At 45.5% G+C, this 20,763-nt stretch overlaps 1 protein-coding gene and 1 long non-coding RNA gene across 3 annotated transcripts; one reads left to right on the plus strand and one right to left on the minus strand.

The window, feature by feature from the left end:
- Positions 1-8,344: 8,344 nt before the first annotated feature.
- Positions 8,345-16,622, minus strand: NFKBIZ (NFKB inhibitor zeta). 2 transcript variants are annotated; one of them, XM_042788992.1, is made up of 12 exons: positions 16,309-16,622; positions 15,803-15,942; positions 14,841-14,877; positions 14,636-14,739; positions 13,740-14,503; positions 13,196-13,301; positions 12,736-12,882; positions 12,328-12,391; positions 11,524-11,693; positions 10,833-10,943; positions 10,573-10,740; positions 8,345-9,882 (listed from the first exon to the last, which is right to left on the minus strand). In XM_042788992.1, exons 1-12 carry the CDS (start codon positions 16,538-16,540, stop codon positions 9,829-9,831), a joined length of 2,097 nt encoding a protein of 698 aa, XP_042644926.1. In that variant the 5' UTR covers positions 16,541-16,622; the 3' UTR covers positions 8,345-9,828. The 2 variants fall into 2 exon arrangements, with proteins under 2 accessions (XP_042644926.1, XP_042644928.1); XM_042788994.1 differs by having other exon boundaries at positions 16,370-16,446.
- A 190-nt stretch (positions 16,623-16,812) lies between these two features.
- Positions 16,813-19,763, plus strand: LOC116964761. The gene is made up of 2 exons (XR_004408932.2): positions 16,813-17,158; positions 18,385-19,763. It is a non-coding gene; the product is annotated as an uncharacterized LOC116964761 (long non-coding RNA).
- Positions 19,764-20,763: the final 1,000 nt, after the last annotated feature.

Genomic DNA, 20,763 nt, shown 5'->3' on the forward strand with positions numbered 1-20,763 from the left:
AAACTGAATGCTGTAACAACACGGGAAGCTGGAGCACTCAAAGGCATCAGGAGAGGCAGGATCTGACTGCCCAAGCACAGGTGCAGTGCTCCAAGGAGGAGACTGAGCAGGAGATGGGGAAAAGAACATATCAGAGCGAGACGTAGCAGACTGAATACAACAGGATAGAGGCTCTCAGGAGCTGCTCAAGAAAAGAGGCACCAAAGAGCCATCAACACCAGTCTTTAGCAGAAAATCCAGTCTCAGAATGAAGTTTGGCAACAGAAGGGAGGAGAAAGCTGCAAAGCGTATCCCGCCAAAGTAATTGAGACACCACCAGAAAAACACCCAAACAACTAGCCAAGTAAGAAATAAGAGAGATGGAGTAGATTGGACAGGCAGAGGACATCAGAGCATGCATAAAATCAGAAAAAGAAAAGACAGAGCAAAAGAAATCCACCAACACCCTCCAGCCCCTAAAAGGCAGGTTATGATGCAGGCTGTGGAGGAATGAAGCAGCAGGAAGCTGGTGGCACAGGACATGCCAAGAAGGTTGCAGTAAGACCATAAAGTCTCACAGGAAAGGATGGGGATTGATGTTCCATAGTATCAGTGCAAGACACAAGGATATGGGGAAGGAGGGGCAGGGAGAGATGAGAGAATGACCAAAGCAAGCCAAAAGCAAAGCTAATAGATTTAACAAAGGCACAGAGGAGTCCCCACCGGTATGGCAACACTAATTAAGAGGATGTGGCACCAAGATATGATGACAGCAAATAATTAAAGGTTGGTAAGAGGCAGTAATTTAAGGCTAATAAGAGGCAGTGATTTATCAGGAGCCAACAAGTGTTGAGTCCAGAAGCAATAAATTCAACAATGGAGTAAAAATAAACAGGCAGATCAAGAACCAGAGCCACCAGCGTGATAACAAATACAATGCCACAACAGCGTATAAACTCTGTACACAAATGGAGAGCAGTTGGTGGAGGCCTAGATGGAGGTTCCAGGTCTCCTTCCTCTCCTTATCCAAATCTTCCCCGGATACTTATCTGCACCAGGAGGTCCTTGGGAAGACAAGAAGCCAGTGACCAGGGAAGACATATTCTTTTGAAGTAGGGCCCCTATTACACTCATCACTGCACATAACACCTAGACCAAGAGCTCTTTGGAGCAGAGACCGTCACAAGATCCCCACCTCGTGTGGGGTGGACAGGGTGGGGACGGGCACAGGGTTGCCAGGAGGGAATTTCCAGGGGATGGCAGCTGCCAGTAGACCCCTAAAGTGCTGTTTCTGTGCCTGCGGAGCACAGGCAGCATGGGGAAGGAGCAAGAGGACTTAATAGTTGCAGCCCCAGCTAAGGAGCAACAACCAGGCACCTCCCTGTAAAGGACCATCCTCCCACAGGAGTGGGGAAACAGGAGCCCAGGCATTAACTGGGGAGCAGGAGGGCAGGAGGAGCAGGCTGCCTTCCCCACAGCTCTTGCTGCGTCTTTCCAGCACCTTCCTAGAAAGAACATAAAGCTTATTAGCCCTGCTCCTGCTCTGTCCAGCCCCAATGAACAGGAGACAACTGTCATTGTCCCTGCAGCAAGGATGCCTCTCATGCCCAAGGACCAAAGCCAGGCAGCCGGAGGTATGCACCCACCCCATCGCTCTGTGTCCAAGCTTCAAAATCCCGATCCTGAGCTCGGGCCTCTCCCAAGGGGGTCAGTGCCCAGGGACCACACGCCAGCACCCAGGTTTGTTCCAGCACTCCCTCCCGCCAGCTGTCCCCAGGCTCAGCCGCAGCCGCCGCAGCCCAGCCTGCACTTAGAGCTGGGGACGCGGGGCGTGGAAAGAAAGGGCTGCCATGAAATCAAGAGAAGCACCTTGAGACACTGATGAAGGGAGCGTGGGAAAGAAGCTAACGACATTCATGTTCATCAGGAGACAGATAAAACCACTACAATAATAAAATTTCATTATGACAGCTAAGGAAGAAGAAACAAAAATGCTTTGTTTACTGTGTCTATAATAAAGTACAAAGGTATCTGCCTTTGCACTACTGGTTGCACTGGCAGGTCTCAGCCCTGGGTGAGGGCTAGAAGTTGCTTATTCACTGTATGTCATTTTCCAGGTGGCAGATCAGCCCTTTGCAGCGTTAACTCAGCCCTCCATGCCACAAGGTGCACACAAAACACCTTTCCTGGGGTCCTCCTTATGGGAGCAGAGTGGAGACTGCAAGATTTACTAGTTCATACAGACTTACAGATTTATTAATTTATCGAGAGAGAAATGAGGGGGGACATTAGGGTCCCCACTGACAGTCAGGGATGTGCTTCATCCTTACTAGGCATGGGAGAGTCGACATTGGCATTCATTCTCAGGAGAGAAAACCATTAGAAACCTGACTTTTATTCCCCATAGAGCTTTGGGTTTTACTACAGGTTTTCATTAGTGTATTCAATTTGCAAATCCAAGGGAATAGTATGGGAAAAGTTTCTATTTTTAACAAAAGTAAAAACTTCTAAAGTAATGAACTAGTCCTGGATAAAAAGATTAATCTTCTTGAAAGAGTTTTGCTGCCTTATGTACTCCCACACAATACATTTTACATACTTACATTTTGCATGCATATATACATACAGTTCTCCTACAGAGTACAAAAATAAATTGATCCATATTATAAACTCATTCTACATATGCATGTTTTTTATTCACAGACATGTGTGAGAAAGTTTGAGAAAATGAAAAACCATACCAGCCTGCAACTAGGGCCAGGGGCAAGAACAGAGCTGGATAAAAGCTGTATATTCTAGGCAGTAAAACATCCTCTCCTATCTGCTCACTTTTAAAGACGCTCCTTTTCCCTCCCGCTTATTATTTTTGTTAAGAGAAGTCCATCTATCCTGAGCAATGGAGCTGACCCAGTGGCATAGTTACCTCCTGATGAGTCATCCATGTCCTGAGCTGAATCTTCCCATCCCAGTAGGAAGACTTATTTTATATAGCTCCGTCACAGCATTCATGGTGATGTCTTAAGCAACCTTAAAAGCTCATACTAGTAAAACAAATGTTTATTTCTCAGTTTGAATCTTCTACCTTCTTTTTTAAGAAATACCTTAATGACTAAGCAAGTTTCATAATCAGGTTTTTAGAATGTCTTTATGTGCTTACACCTCACTTAAAATAAAGCTTTAACAGTTTTGACTCAAATGTTCACAAATGAAATGAGACTAGAGACATGGGTCTAGCTCAGAGCTGCCTGCAGTCATCACATACTCAACTTGCTCTTATATTTCCTACTCTGGCTCTGCTTTTTCTCTTTCTGTTCCAGCAATCAAAGATGAAATTTTTCATGAAAAAAGAGTTTGCAGCTCATTTTTGAGGTTTTGTCCAATGGCTGATCTGAGCAGACTGGCAATCCTAGCAGTGAGCAAGAGCGGTATCACAGGCAGGGTCTCTGAAGTGAGCACCCAAAAGACATGAACTAAAAGTGAATGACATACAAAAGGATCGTGAATGACCTAGAGATCAGTCGTTGCTCACTGCATTTTTCAGGAAATTTAGAAAGAGCAGACAACTAGGATAATTGCAAGCCTGCACTGCCTTTGGATGAAGCTCCTGTGGCTCTGAGTATCTTCAGATGAGCTTTTTTCCTCCTCTCTGCCTCTGTTTTTTTATCTAGCTGATGGGATTAGTGATTACTACTGGCTTTTGCAGCCACCAGGAAATCTACTGATGAATAACGAGAATAGAACACTGCTATTTTGATGGTTTTCCTTCAATTGCTCCTAAAACACTTCCCCTCAAAATGTGCATGGGCTGCTACTGGTGACCTAGTCCTTATTCTTACACAGTACACCCAACCGCAGCACAGTGCAAAGGACAAGGTCATAGGTAGCACCATAAGCATCTCTCAAGCTCTTTCATTGCTGTGACCTCAAATTTTCAATGCTTCTTACAGAGACCCCAAATTTATTGGCATTACTTACTGGGCTGTTTTTATTGAAGTGAAAGTCCTTGAGCAAGGACCTATGGTCTGTCTGAGGATAATAACAAGATGTACCTGCTCAGCTCTGCAGGGTTCGTTGGCTGTCCATGAACAGCAGTGTTTATGTAGTCCCAGTCCTCTTTTATGGCAAGCCTGAGCTTGAAGCTTACAGGGCAGTTCTGAACCTTCCCAGAAAGGTCTCAAGAGCCACATGGGCAATGACTGAAGGCCATCCCAAGGAGTTATGGACTGAAATGATCCAACTTCTACCTCTCTCCCAGGTTAAGTCAATGGAAAGAGCTCATCACTGCTGAAGAAATCTTTTATTTGGGGCCTAAACCCCATCCACAGGCAGCCAACGCCCAGTATTTGGTCCTGTGACCTACCGTGGTACCAAATGGCACCTCCTGTGGTACCAAAATGTCACATATGTGACTGAGACCATCTGAAGAGAGTTACAAGCTTTCATTAAACATATGCGAAAGCATCTCTGCACTGCATCTACATGAAGATATTTCACTTGGATTCTTCACAGTCTGACTTGAAGCCCAGACAAGTTTACAGAAGCAATGGGCAACTTCTTTCAATTGTCTGCTCTCTCTCCTAAATCTAAAGAACCACCTTAGCCACCTTTCCCTCAGGATCTCTGACTAGCAAAGGCGAAGGGAGAAATTTCACCAGAAACTAAGAGGAAAATCATGTGTAAAGTAGAGGTTGGTTAGTACAGCAATCACTTTCTCACATTTTCAGAGCTAAGACTAAGGTTTACCAGGTAAAACAAAGACTTATTGAGTCAGCCTGTTAATCACAAGAGCTAAAAACAAACACACGCTAAACAAACACAGCCCAAGATATATTATCTTTCTCCAAGACCAAGATAGGCGCCTGAAGTAGAAACCAACCCCCCGAATCCAACTATTTGAAAAGAGAGAACCTCTGGCGTAGCATCTTTGCACTAGTGCAGTTCCAAATTTCATTAGCCCTGCCTTGAGTTTTTTTGATAACAGTGATCAGATCTAAATAAATACTGTAAAATTAGACACTGGTCCATTAGCCAGCAACACTCGGGAAATTTTGCAAGGGAACAGAGCTGCTCATATGGACTTTGTGTAGGGATGAGCATTCCCAGATAGCAAGGCCACCTGGCAAGAACAGAATCATTTAGGGGATAGTTCTACCTCATTTAGAGGCAAAAATATCAGCAGTCCATCCCTTGAGCAAATGAAACCTTTCTCTTCTCAAATTAGTATTTTACCTTCTAGAAGAAATTCAAAGATGCTGAGAGAGGTTTCCTCTCAAAATTGCAAAATGCTACCAGGCAAGTCCTCACTGCAGCCCCAGGGCCAGAGGGAAAGAGAGGTGGGATGCTGCTCGAAAGGTGCCCTGACATCTCAGCATGCTGCCTGCCTTTCTAAACACAGGCACAGGGCAGTGTCTGTACCAGCAATGCAATTATGAAGAGTGAAAGGTAGCACTACTGGATGCTGGATGACACTTAACCAACTTGATGAGGAGTCAGCTGTACGACTCTCCCAAGCCATCAGTATCTCAGGCCAAGATCACCACCAAACACTTGGGAAAGGTAGTAGATAATAGAAGAATTTGGTTTGAATGCACTGAAAGACCAGATCAATTTTTGGCAGATACTTAATTGCAGGAACCTCTTCTTTATCTTCCCATGTTCACTGCACTTTAACCATCCTCAGCTCTTCCCTTAAACAGGAGATCATATGTATTTTTAAAAGAAAAGCAACCAGATAAGCAAACTGTCAGGCAAGAAGAACAAGCAGTTCATGTCGTATCTTTGCAGTTGCTTCTGCCACACCCAGCCTCTCCAAGAATGCACTTCCTGGCTAAGTTTTAATTTTCTGATAAAAATATAGAGTGAGCAATAAATGTGGGAATGTACTTTTTCCATCCCCAGAAGGGGAACACATTTCTTGTAAATCGTGGATTGCCACCTTCTACAACTTCCAGCCAAATAAGTAGCCCACAAAAATCAAAAAGCAACCCCTTCCTGAGGTTTGGCTTACTTAGACAAACAAATCAGAAACATCCTGGGAACAAAGCTCTGTGTGTCTTAATATCCCTACTCGGACCCAAGCCAGAGTTTCTTCTGCCTCTGCTCCAACCAGAGAAATAAATGGTATGCCTCATGCACCTCAAGAAAAGCTATTCAGCACTTTCCCAGCATCATAAGTTTTCAGGTAAACACTATTAGCCTGCTAAGTATCTAGTGTCACTTGCCCTTCAGTAAAAAGGGATTGTTTCTAATAACTGGTTATATCACGTCAGATATGCCAGAACTTCCCAATATCATAGGAGAGAAAAATGAGTCAGTTCCGCTCAGAGTAGGGATGCTTTCTTGTGACATTGCCTACTGAGGTCTTGAGACAATGGAGTTAGGCTCCAGGCAGGTTAAATTAGCTTCAAACACTTCAGTCTCCCCTTAGGAATCTTCTAGCTTGGAGTGCCAGGAATGTCCCTTCCAGAAAGGCACAAGTGCCACAAAGCACTGCACTGCTCACTAAATGCTTCTCACCAGCAGCACCTACTTCATGCTCAAGCACTGACAGGAGGCATGCTTATGCCCTGCCACCCTTACAGGCTCAAGGTACTTTATCTCTTTGTGAGATGATTCAGTCAACACCACCCAGAAAGGAGTGCCAAGCAGCTGTATCGGACTGATCTGAAGGGCCAGAATATCTCATCAGCAATTCTTTTTCCTGTGTAATCGTCTCTTATATAAAAAAAAAAAAAAATGAAATGAAGTGGAAACAGTACTATCAGGCTCCTCATACAAATAATAATAAAAAAAAAAATACCTAAGGCAGGGTGACTTACAGTGAGAAGTACAGACGACAGCATCTTCAACACAATCTAGGCCCAATTATCTGTTCACATAAAGAGGTGCCACTTCATCTTTGCATACCCTAATTAGAAATTAAATTCTATTTCCAGTCTCCATCATGATTTCCCACTCTTACCTGCTAAGCAACATACAGCCTCCTCTCTGTCACCTCACCTCAGCACCAAAGCCATTTCTGAGACTTCCAGGGATGAGTTTTTGCACAGAGCAGGAGCAGAGCAAAGGATCTGTGAGCGCTCCCCTGAAGCACTCAACTGGCTGCAAGATTATTTTCTTCTGTTTTCTTCTCATGAAAGGTGCAACCAATGTCAGTGGAGCCAGATTGAACCCATGAACCACAAAAAGCCTAACCACAATGATTTGAGTAAAGGGTACAATCTTGTCTGGTATCAGGTCTGTGAGCATCCATTAGCAAGTCCTCAGGGAAGAGCTGAGAGCAGGGCAAACCTGCAGCACCATACTTTACCCTTCAGCACAGGGAGGACTGCCTCACATAGGTAAACTCTTCAGTAACTCCACAAAAAAGTCCTTCTTCTAAGTACAAACCCTGGCCTTCCCTACATCAACAAACGTCTTGATTCTACATTCCACCACCACCTCAAGGAATCACATCCTTCTGACTGTTGTGTACTTGGTACATTCATTAATAGCCTCCAGCTCTCGTGCTGGGACAGTGAGTTCACCCCGATCCAGTTTCTCTGGCCTGACATGACTCCGCAGGCCTGTCATACCTGCTTTCAGCCATTGCTTTTGCAGCTGAAGAGCCCTAGTTTGCTCCTCCACGCCCCTGAGCCTCTTTCAATCCTAAAACACTTTCACCTGAGGGGACACCATAACCACACACAGCAGTAAGGCAGGGATGGACAGCAGGTTTATGCAGTAGCATACTGTATAACGCTCTTGTTTTTCTTCAGTTCCTTTCCTACAGACCCTAATGCTTCATCTGCTTGACTATTGCCATCTCACTAGCTCAGTAAGGACAGTTGTGTGATGACAGTTCTTCTTCCTGAAAGGTCATGGCCAGCTCAGAGCACATCTTTTTATTTGTGAAGCAAGGACAGTATTTCCCCACATGTATAGTGTCATTTGCTCATGTGCACTTCCACCTGTGCTAAAGTGACAGCTTGCACCCGAGCTAGAAGAATTGAGGACCAAGGCAAGAAAGTCATGGGGAAAGCATGACACTGTCAGAACTGCTGTCGTTATTTCCAGTACACAGGGACAAGCATTCAGGTAACAACCTGCAATTTGGACAACCTGGTGACTATTAACTCTATTTGGGGCACATCTACTAAAGACACACAGGCAACACAGCTGCATGGTACATGACCTAAAACACCCAAGCACCAGCTTCAAAACCAGCCTCAAACAAGAGAAAGCATAAACAGCAGGATGGAAAGTCTTCATTTCATCCTTAACAAATGGACCTTCCCCAGTCTCACAGTAATACTATGCTAAATCAGTTTTATCTCAAGCTTGATTTCATCATCATTATTTGTATCATAGACAGTAACCACCAGAATTTCATTAGCATGTTTATTCAAACACAAGTTACATGAGACCCTTCAAGAAATATATCACAACTAGGCCTCCACATACCAATTTTTTTCACTTAGCTTGTCTACAAGACATACTTTGTCAAAACAGCATAATCAGACTAATTAATCAGTTATGGCAGAGAATTGTGTGTGATGCAAGAACAGTTTAAGCAGCAAAGACCATACAGAGAACATACTACTGGATTACAGCCCAGCATGGATCATTCAGAAAGTGAGAGGAGGAAGTTCTCTCCAACAGAACACAAGTACACAGCATCATTAGTATACATTTTGCATTAATACCCATAATTATTAAAAAATAGAAAAACTTTAACTTCAAATATTACTTAGCTAGCCACTATACCTATAAGGTAAAACCATAAATGGCCTAACTCTGCTTAGGAGATGAAAAACACTAAGTCTCTAGAATTAACTAGAGCCCACTTCAGCAAACTACTTACGCATGTGCTTAAGTCCTACTGACACTAGTGGGGCTTACACATATTGAAGTATTATAATTAACATGGAGAGATTTCAGCATGCATTAACAGTTAAGTACATGCTAAATACTTTCATTGAATCAGTATCATATTCCTTAAAGTACAACAAAGTTATATACACACAATACAAGTTGTGATCTTTCTCCCTTAATCTATTGTCTCATCAAAAGAAAAACCTCTACTGGATGCAAGAAAAACTGATACAGTCCCCTGAAGAAGCATGGCTTTTCACATTTTATTAGTAACTCCAAAAGCATGCACAAATCAGTGCTAGGGACAATCTATCTTAACTGTACTTCTCATCTTCAGTCTTTCAAAACAACAGAATTTACCCAATTAGCACCAGTATAGTATTAAAACTCTATATGCAATTTGCAAGTTCAAGAAACTTGTTTCTTCAGTTCATTCCCCAAGCAATCAATAGATTCTCAGAACTATACAACTGTACAATAATGCCGATGACTATATACAAAATCCTGCATGAGATACTGGAAGAAAGCTACAGTGTTACATAAATAAATGTTCAACTTAAAAAATATTTGATTTCTCTTGCACTTAGGTGTTATTACAAACACAACAAAAAAACCTCTGCAATGTTGACATGTATCAGCCCTCTCTAAATAAAAAGATTTCCTGTAGAACTGTCCTTGTCCAGAAGTTAACTGTATGGCTGTTTAAACAAAAATCAGTCTTGCTGTAGCTATGAAATCCAGGTATCCAGGCAAATGTTCCACGTACTTGGGAATAAAACATTCCCATTTTCTCAGAGGAATTTGATTGTTGGGTGTTGTTTTTTTTTTTTTTTAAAAAACTCTAACATAACCCACTATATGATAGTGAACAAAATAGTTTTGTTTCATAGAAACAACTAACATTTGCCCACACCAGGCAAATGGTCTATTTACAGATATAGTAGGACTGCCTGACTGACAGTGAGTGTGAGTTGCTGAACTCCAAGAACATGGAGCTTAAAATGGCGACACTCTCTGCTGAATCGCCTTCCCTTTTAGGATACGTCTTATCTGGAGAAGAGAAAAAAGACAAAAACATTAGCATTCATCATCCTGAGGTGAGACAATCTGAAATTAAAAAAAAAAACTAGACCCAGTTCCACACTCATTTATCTGAGCCCAGGTTCCAAGTTCAGTTACACCAGAACTGATCCAATTTTACAGCATTTGAAAGGCAACCGAATTACTCTGTTGCTTAAATTATTAGCTTATTAGGTCAAGAGCCACATTTTTCATCATGTATTTGTATAGCTCCTACGAAAAAGGTATTTTCTTCATCTGTTATTCAGGCTTAAAATCTACCATTACCAATTATGACAAGAGCAACAAAAGCGTGATCTCAGGCCAGACTGAGATGAACAAGAGAAGGGATATTATGTCCAGTATGTTGCAAGGTTACAAAGGAGAGAAATTAAAAAAACATCTTCACAGGAAAAAGCTTTTGAGATTTTGAGATGGAAAAACTAAAAGCTACAAGTGAAACCTGTAATTTCAGGTCTTTGTATATTCTGTCTGATCCTGACATACAAAACAAAAGATCCCTGAATAAAACGGCAGTTGCCAAATCCTTTCCCTTAAAAGCTGCAATTGAAGACCCGAAAGAAACTTCTGGAGAGGAATAAGGCTTTTGTGTAGACGGGGACAGACAGGAGCAGAGGAGAGGGCTGTTTGGGTTTGGTTTGTTTTTTTCTTTGTTTTTACCTGTTCTCCTACAAGGCCATCAGGAACCAGATGAACTGGCTGCTCATTCTCCAAGTTTCTGGCACTTGGATCAGCTCCCTTTCGCATGAGCAGGCGCACAGCATCCAACTGACTCACCCGATACTGCAGGCTGGCAGCCACATGCAGTGCTGTGTTGCCGTTGTAAGCCTGGAGAAGACAAAGTAACTCCGTGAAGGAAAGGCAGGGGCACGAGTCTGCACATCCTGGATTACAGCTGCATTCCAGAAAAATCACCGTACCTTTGCGTTAACAAAAGAGAGACAGTTGGGCAGCTCCAAAAAGAGGCGAATGAGTTCCAGGTTTGCTTCTTCTGCTGCCAAATGTAAAGCAGAGCGACCACTTTTGCGATCCTATCAAAAAAGAAACTGTTAGGCCTCCATGCAGGTGCTTCATCTATCCAGAGTGAACATGCAGATAAACTAAACACAAAGCAGAGTAACTGCAGAGTGCTGAACAAACATATCTGCACTACAGTTCATTGAAAGTCAATGTGAATATATATTTCAGTGTGAATAGCTAATGAATAATGGACCAGATGAAATTCAGCAGTAAGCTGACAGAGTTAAAATACTATCAAGTAATGGTCTGGCCCAGCACAGACCTAACCTGGACAGGTAAGCAGTTTTTAATTAGAGTGCTTCAAATATAGTCTTACTTTTAAGACACAACAAACTGCAGCCAGTGTAGCATCATTTCCAATCCAGAAATTAGAGTGTCACCTCCCTCTTTCCCCAGGGTTCATTTGCATTGATAATACCTCGCTCTGAGTAAATGCAACATTCTCACTCGGGTAAATTAAGCTGTAGGGAAGCTTTCAAATTAGTCTGCTTCCTTTGTAATAAAGCTGAAACATGGCATGGGAGAAAGGGACATGTTCTGCTACCACATTCTCTCTGGATCTGGCACTTCAGACACAGCCGCTTCACTTACTTTTGCTTCAACAGAGGCTCCCATTTGTATCAGAGTCTTGATGGTTTCTACCAGGCTCTTGTTTCTCAGCAGAAGCTCCTGGACCTCCGGGGAGTGAGGCGGCTGACTGTTTTGCAGTTCGTGCAGCACAGCATTATGGGCCAGAACAGCACAGTGCAATGCCGTCAAACCTTAACATTGAACAAATAGATAAAAATCATCAGTAATGAACAAGTGCAATGCAGAAGTATTGACTGGCTCCTTGTTTCAAAGGACGAGTAAAGGAACTTTTGCCCCAACGAAGCCCAGGGACAGTTCCATATTTGTAAGTGACAGTGACTGTTCCTGTGTGGCTTGTGATTTGGGCTGTCCATCACCAGTGGAGTCAAGTAACCACCTACTGGGAGCTTTCAGCCAGCAGATAATGAAAGAATCAATTGCTAATGTATTTTTTTACAAAACATACACTAGAAAGATCTGTTATATGGAGAAGAGGTTCAATTAAAACAACTCTCTGGTAGCAAAGAATCTGGCTTCTAGCACACAGATGTTTTAAACAGTAGCCAATTACTACGTACAGTCTCAACACCAAACACGGCAATCGCATGTAAGAGCAAAGAGATCCCAGACAAGCATAGACTAACCATGTTTTTATCTGATAGATATGCCAACTGTAATGCAACTTCAGCTGTAATTGTAAATTTCAACCTGGCAAAGATACGCTCCGTTTTATTGCTTCTCAACCTAGGATAACATTCACATCAGCAGCTATAAAACATTGTAACATCCAGTAACTCTGTGAATTATAAACTCTTAACTACTCACCATCATAGTTTGTTGCCTCAAGGTCCACATACTGATTGCTTCCCATTACTCCCTTTTGGATTGCCTACAAAAACAGGAACAGGTATGCATTTAGGTCTTATCCAAACCACATATTGCTTCCTCAAGCTTGTATACAGTCTTACTGCAACAAAGTTGCAATAAAAAATAGCATGAAGAGGAGACAATGGTTTCATAGACTGGAGGATTCCACCAAATTACTCCGAAAGGTTGATGAGAAGCTTAACTTGAAAGTCAGTCTCACCTAAGCCGTTACTGTAGAGCCCTGAGACACACGAGGCTACGCAAAGGGAAAGATCAATGGAGGCATTTTCAGAGTTTCCCCAAGATAACTAATACAAAGTACAAGCGTTAACGGTCAGGGCAGAGCTACGCCTATCTGGTTCTTACCTGAAGGACCTGGGCATGCCCCTTCTCAGCGCAAACATGCAACGGCGTTCTACCCCAGCAGTCTGTGGTGTTGACTTGAGCCCCCAGGCTAACCAAGTCCTGCACAATGAGATGCTGATTGGCAGCCACAGCAACCTGGAAAGCACTCTGCAAACATCAAGAAGAAAATTTAAACTATTAGTCATCTGATCTCTAACAGGAAAGAGCATCTAAACCAAATAAAAAGTCTATACCTGATATTATTTAAGCAATGATTATGAATACCAGGAAGCCAGGGCAAATGAAGCAGAGCACATAGTTTCACCAGCTCAAGGTGATCACAAGAACTATTAATAGCTCAAGGTGAATATTAGTATGCAGGCTAAATCTCGGGGTTAATATTAAATAAGCCTTTCACCACATCTCCCTCAAGGTCCAGATACACAGAAGCACTCAGGTGCAAAGATTTTGAGAACCTCACCTGGCCGTTGTGTTCTTTAATATCCAGCATGTGCAGGGCAGCCATCTTCCTTGCAAGAACATAGGAGAGCGCTCGTCGGCCCTGGGCAACGGCGATGTGAAGGAAGCTGCAGGAAAGAGGGGAAACACAGAGTTACACCACGATACAAACTAGGGCTCAAGTCATTACAGAGATCCAAACATATGGGAGGGGTGTTACGCTGCCAGCTTCAGGCCTCCTCTGCATGACTAAGACAGGTACCTTCTTCCCAGGGCAATTTAAAGCATCTAAATTAGAATCTTTTTCTCTCCATTTATGAGATAGAAGTGATAAGTACCCGAAACTAGACAATACAAACCCCTTATCTGCTCAGTGTGCTGCAACTCAGTGCATCGCAGCCCATCAGCAAGAGCACACATTTCACTTGATCAGCGAAACTACTGCACCCCATGACACAAACACTAGTAGTGAACTGCTTTCCATTACAACCCCACAGTCCACCAAAACCCCAAAAAAACATTCCCCAACCGTCCACATCAGAAACACCAAAATAAACAGCACTCACGTGTCTCCATCTGAGTCTTTCGCAAGGAACTGGTCTTGAGAGATGTTAGCCAGTTTGTTTTCCTCCTGCTCCACTTGCCATTGAAAAAATGACTTGCCCAGCTGCGTTGTGCTTCTGGCAATGTTTTGGTCAGGTAGAGAGACATTCAAAGTAGCCAAAGAGACACTGCGCTCCAGACTAGCACAGATGTTATTGGAAAGCAAGCTGAAGTTCGGAGCTTGGGGGTCAACATCAGCCTGTGGGTGGGCACTGGTCAGGGGCTGGAGGGGAGCGGAGATGCCCTCCGAGCCCTCGGAGTCGTTCAAGAGGGAGGAGAAGCTCTGCGAGGGGCAGTACTGCAGTTCATGGCTCTCAAAGGTATTTTGCTGGTAGCCAGGAGAGTGGTCGTTGGCAGCAAACGGCCTGTACTCCAGGGAGGCTTCCGAAGGATAGCTCTGTGACAAATCTTGGTTCTGAGAAGGAGGGAACTGATAATGCTGTGGCGGCTCGAGCATATGCTGGGAGGAGTGATCTTGGAATGCTTGGTACTTCTGGGATGGGGAGAAAGCCTGTGTTCCCAGGCTGTCCTGGTACTGCTCGCCGGGTGAGCTGTGACTGGAGACAGTGTGCAGCCAGCTAACCTGCACCGTGTTCAGAGAAACGGGGCTCGACTCGTTCTTGATGTTTATAATGTTCTGAAGCAGGTCAGAACTGCTGTCGTGCTTTGGGTCATTTTTATGAGCCTCCTCCATGTTATCCATCGACGTTGGTGTCTGGGGTGGCGTCTGTCAGGGGAGAGAAAAAAAAAATTCAAAACAAGTCCCAGGAAGTTAAGAGGTGTAGTTTTATCTGGTAGTTTCTGATCACACAAAGCAAACTGAAAAATAAAGACACAGGAAAAGTTACTACAGGCTTACCAGGAGGTGTGGGTGAACATTAGCTTGGCGTTTGAAAGAAGGTCCATCGGAAAGGAGCTCAGTAGCCTTTCTTTTGGCACTGTGACCTAGTATGCTCTTCAGCTCTGATGAGAAGAAAATAAAATTTAGAACCCATTTGGAGGTTACTCTTACAATCAACTTTTAAAATCTTATTGCAGGGTATTTAAAAAAAGGGGATTTTTACCTGTGTACTGCTCGTAGTTCACCAGTCCTCCTTGTGCCTTTTGAGAAAAATTCAGATTATTCCATTACTATAAGGTTATTTCAGGAAAAAAAAAAAAAACAAAACCACAAAGAAAGCAGCAGCAACTTGCTTCCATAAACACAGAATATACCTTAGAACAATTCTAGTACATGATTGCCTAACCCTAATTTAATTGCCTTTAATTAAGGTTAGAAAATGTAAAGACTTTTACAGAACTTAAATGAAAACCACCGTTTTTCTGAAGGCTCTTAAATCTGTTTGTTACAATACCACAAAATTCAAAAAAATCTAGAGAAAGATACTGTTCCTTACTGACGACTGCTTTGGTTTTTTTAAAACATAAGCCAGCCAATTTTATATTTCTTCCATAATGTCAACTTTACTATGCAAAAAAAATCCTCCTGTGACAACACTTATCTAGTAAACTCACAAACACACTCAGAAAGACTGTCCTTAAAAAAAAAAAAAAAAAAAAAAATCCCCTTTAATCTTCCTAGAATTTCTTATATTTTTTCCTTTTGCTGTCTTTCCAGACTGGAAGGGTCTGCCTTTATACTGTGGTGCTCCACACAGAGGAGCACAATAGCATGACAAACAACTCTCTTCTGAGAAGATTCCCCAACTCTTACAATGAATGACCTCATTCAAGTTAACAGGGAGTTTCTGAGGTTTCATAACACAAACGTATCTTTATCCAAACTCCCTTCAGAAAATAAAGCTTAGTAAGAACATTTTTAAGTGCCTCCTTCTCCCGCAGGAAACCTTCTCACTAATTTCTTCCCAGTTCTGTTCTTCCATTACGCATTGGAAAGGGAAAATACTGACTCCATCCACATCAGATAAGGCAGCGAGCTCACTTCTAGCGTTATCGCGTGCCTTTTTTCTGTTAGCTTCAGTAACCCCTACAAGCAATTATGTCAGCACTGAAAAATGCTGGTTACCTTGCCTTCCTCTGTGGCAGAGCCCGAGGACATCTGTTTGCTGCTCCTGAAGTGCAACAGGAGCTCCTTCACCGAGTTCTTCACACGGACCCCCTGGAAAGGTCCTCTGTGCTGCTTGCCCCCCCCCATGTGCTGCTCAACTGTTGAGACACGAAAACAAAACGCGGATTTAAGCCACCGACTCTGCTTTCAATTTAAAAAAAAGAATAAAGCCGGAGACGCATGTGGAAGAGCCCAAACCCCCGGTTTGGCAGAGGAGAGCCGCGGCGATGCCCCCCGCACCCTCCCACCCCGGGGATCCCCTCCGTGCCGCTCCCCCGCCTGGAAACACCCCGGCGAAACGCTCCCGCCCGACGCGGAGCTCCCGCTTTTCACCGCTTCGGGAGCTTTTCGGCCCAAAAGGGTCCGCGACCGGCCCCGCTGGCGGAGGGGCCGGGGTCGGGAGCCGCGGCTCCCCCCTCCCCCAGGCGCAGGGGGGCCGGGACCGCCGCCGGGGCACGCCGTACCTTGCAGCGCGGGGCGGGCGCCGCCCCGGGGGTCCCTCCGGCCGCCGCCGCGGCTGCTCACCGAGAGGTCCGAGTCGGAGCCCGGCGAGCCCGGGGCGGAGTGCGCCGGCGAGCAGCTGCCCTCGCTGGAGTGGGGCGAGGCCCCGTAGAAGTAGGCGAGGTTGATGGGGCTGCTGAGGGCGCCGCCGTCGCCGCCATCGGGCGCCGCGTCCCGGCTGCTCTCCACGATCATGGCGGTGCCGCGGGGCGGCGGGCGGCGGCGGCGGAGGGCGGCGGAGGGCGGCGGGGCGGGCGCGGGCACGGCCAGGGCTGGGCGGGCGGGCGCGGCGGCGACTGAAGGGCGGCGGCGGTGGCGACGGCCGTTATAGCGGCTCCGCCCCCCCGCGCGGGCGGGGGCGGGGCCGCGCTTCCCGTAAGGGGGACGCGGCGAAGCGGGGGGGCGGGGCTATGCGGGCGCCCCGCCCCTCCGGCGTGGGGGGCGATGGGCACGGCGGGGATGGGGACGGGACTGGTGGGGATGGATGCCACCTCGCCCCCCCCCCCGTCCTCCCAGATTCCCCCCGGAAGCCTCCCGCACCTTTTGCAGGCCTGGCTCGCGGGGCACGTGACCCCAAATCTCCATCCTCTCGTGCAGCTGCGGAGACGGAAGCCGCCGGCATCGCCCTCCGCCTCCCGCCCCCGGCTCGCGTCCCCGTGCGCGCGCACCCCTCGCCCCCTTTGCCCCGCTCTGGCCGGGCCTCGGCTCCTGGGCGGCTGGCTTGGGAGGACCGGGATTTTTTTCGGTCATGTGCGACAAGTGGGCAGCATCCAGAGAGAAGGGGAACGTGAGCGGTTACTCCCAGCTCACGCGGTGAGTCATCTCTCTTCCTCTGTTATCGGAGCGCGAAGCGGGCAGGCACGGAAGCTATTTTGGGTTTAGGTTGCACCACACGCTGCGGTGGCAAAACCTCTCGGTCGAGGCCGGCAGGGAGAAGCGGGTAAGCAACACAACGCTGAAACGAAAAGTGGGCGAAACCCTGTGCCTGCCGTTACTGTCACCAATGCGGCTGAGCTATTACCAATATTCACAGGTGAGACTTCTCCGGTTCTCTACTTTTCAAACAACACGTGCCTGCGATTACTGTTAACAAAGCTGCTGAGATACTACCGAGGTTCGTGGGGGAGGCTTCTCAGATTTCTACTTTTCAAACAAAAGATTTCTGCTTTCTTCATGCCCACTGAGGTCACTATCTTCTAAAATACGAGCACGCGTTTTTGTCCACGAGGTTGCAATTAGGATGTTTTTAGCACCGTGGCTGCCCCCAAAAATACGTAGTGAAACAACACGGTATTTCTAATTGCAATTAGAATGTTTTTAGCACCGTGGCTGCTCCCAAAAATATGTAGTAAAACAACACGGTATTTCTAAAGTATATTATGCAAATTGGAGGTCTATAATTTAGATCATTATACATGTTTTAATTCTATTAAAAAAACACGGGACAGGTGCAACGTGAAATTATATTAATCAGCCCATGAGGAGTCAGGAGGGAATTACTTTATATTATTCAAATATTTCTCCTGCTGTCAGGTGAAGGAAGGGTTTCACTGGGAATTAGCTAGGCAGTTTTCTACTCCAGAGGCTTTTTTACACCATAGGTTGAATTTATGCAGTCACAGTAAAATTTGCAAATGTAACCCATAAAATGAAATCAGATGTCAAGTAGTGCCAGAAATAGCACAGTCTATTAAAAGTAAAAATTCACTTGCTCCCTAATCAGCAGCTACCTCCCAAGTGCACCTTCTCCCTCATTTAACGAACGCCTTTATGCAAGTGAGGATTTGTGAAATCAGGCCGTACGTTTTAAACACACAAGGAGATGGTTCTCTGTTGTTCTTCAAGCCTTGGATCACAGTTATGCTACCTTAGCCTTAGGTAGACGTTGTTAAGTACTTCCTCATTGAAAAGCGCTTGCTGCTGGGATCCTTCAGCCCCCGAACGCCCTTTGCACGCTCGGTGGCTGGTGGGAGGACCCACCAGCCAGCTTTCCAAAAGCGGATCTGACTGATCAACCTTTGCATTCTCATCCCTGCCAGGCAGCCCGGAAAACCAGTTGTTTTAATCTAGCCAGGAGGGTCCGCAACTACTGCAGCAAACGGATCTTGTCTTTTAACGAGCAAATGGTAATGTGGGTCTGAGAAGTCTATAATCGAGAAAATTACTTTGGCATCAGAGTTGGCTGCAATTCCCTTAAAAACTGTCAAGATTAAAAGAGGACTTCAAACCAAAAGTGGATTTTTCTCATGGCAGTCCTATTGTGTCATGGAAGGTCCCTAAACTACGCTCGGGCAGGGACAGACAGCACCTTTGTCCTTGCTATTCAGTAACGATTTTGAAATGGATTTAACTGAAGATTAGTTTCTATGTATGGATGCAAATTATTCTATAAAACAATTTAATGAGGTTTTTGTCTCAAAGAAGGTGAGGAATTTCTTTTCTATTCAAAAATCTCTACTCTCCTGAAGGCTGAATTACTGTCTTGCTCTTCTTTTACCAAGCAAAATCCACTTCGAGCAACGCTCGATATCTCGACCGGTACTTGTTTCATCAGCGACATTTATCAGGTCTTCTGGAATAAATCTACTCCCGGTCAAAGCAGATTAAGACAAGTCTAATTCCACCACGCTCTGTAACAAAAGACTCTTTCAAAAATACACACACACCCATCGGTTGCACAAGATGAGCTCAGCTGGCTCTCAGCAGCCTTATGCTCTCAAAGCGCTTCCATGCAAGTTCCTGGTAAACTATTGCTACATCTGCAAATTGTAATTATTAATGCTGCAGACCTTGAGCATTTGGGTTTTGGCCCAAACACTACGTAACATCCGCGGTGACCAAAACCCCGTGAGGCATCTTCAGCCTAAGAAAGTTCTTCCTGGGCAGGGTGGTGACCAGAAGGGCTTCTCACCTCTTCTCCTGATGGGGAACCCAGCGCAGCCCCTACAGACGGCAACAAACTGGGGAAAAGGGGGGTCAGCCGGGAAGGCGCTGCAGGGCTGTGGTGCCCAGGCGGTCTCAGCCTGCTCTGGCCGAGCTGTAATTCAGCACAACCCACCAACCTGTGGAGCTGGGGAAAGCTGCAAGGCGGGCCGGGAGGAGGATGCCTCAGCGCCCTGAGCGCTGCCCTCCCAGGTTTTTATTGCACCACGTCCATTTGCTGGGGTGTATCAATAATGCCAACTAGCGGCCAATATTAGCAACATTCGTCCTGAAACCTCACTTACATACACCTGCAGATAGGGAGAGGTGCTTACCTTGGTATCTCAGACAGCTGCAAAAATAAGAAATAAAATGCATTTGTTTCCAAAACCTCTGCTTTTTCCCCTGCTTCAGAACACAGCTTGGACAAGTATTGTGGAATTAAAGCTGATCAGTCTTGGTTTAGGTTATACCAATATACTTGATTTCCAAAAGAGCTTTTGAGAGCGTGACTTGTGCACAGCCAGGAGCTCCTTTGAAGAGATCTCAAAACTCAGTTAACAACAACAAAAAAAAAAATCCTGTGTACTCAGAACTTGCACTAGCTGGGTAGGGGTCTCATTGCAAAAGTCAGAGCAGGTGAAAGTCAACACATTAGACTTTCACCACCAACTAATCACCTAGGCTAATCGAGGTCAGGTATCTCCATTTCGCCATTTTAATCAGAGCCAGCCAGCACAGAGGAAAGATGCATTGGACCTGCCGTGCTGCGCTTCCCTCCACATTAGACCTCCACTAACTGTGTCCTGGTACATAGAAACAGCTGTGCTACTGCACTAAGCCAAAGAAAAATCAAAAAGCCTGCTCAGTGTTTGGGGGTTTCTCTGTTAAAACAGACTTCCATCTTTTCAACACCCTTTTAAATTGTAATGTGGAGATTTTCTCTCATACCTGCGCTCTTGTATCAAGAACAGCATTTCAGTAACAACAGCAGAAATTCGGACTGAAGAGAGAAATTTTGCTGCCCAGCTTTCAGCCACCTCTGGTTTATCCTTTCTGACACGAGCTGTGCAGCCCGAGCTGCGATGCCGGGGGGGCAGGGGCTTTCTGGACCACCACCCTGCGGAGTGGCAGCCAGGCAGCTGAAAGGAAACCTCCACCCAAACTGCCTGTGAGCCGCCCGGCAAAGCCCACACGCAGCGTGAGGGAGCAGGGGGGGTACCAGGCAGACACGTTGAGGACTCTCAGCTCCGAAAAATTTGGGCTGCAAAGCTCAGGCACAGATCTGTGCCTGCTCGCAATGACACCCTCCCAGCACACTATGCCATCCCCTATAGCTTTGCATGTAAGTGATCACTGCCAGTCTAATCCCCGATTTAACTAGTCCCTACCTCTATATGGTCAAACGATGTGGCCCCACAGTTTACCCTCATATCCTGGTCCCAGGACTGGTAACGGTGCTCTTATGTGAGCTCTGTTCTGGGATCTCTGGTGAG

The sequence above is a fragment of the Tyto alba genome, unplaced genomic scaffold (assembly GCF_018691265.1).
Source record: "Tyto alba isolate M040663 unplaced genomic scaffold, T.alba_DEE_v4.0 Super-Scaffold_14, whole genome shotgun sequence".
Taxonomy (NCBI): domain Eukaryota; kingdom Metazoa; phylum Chordata; class Aves; order Strigiformes; family Tytonidae; genus Tyto; species Tyto alba.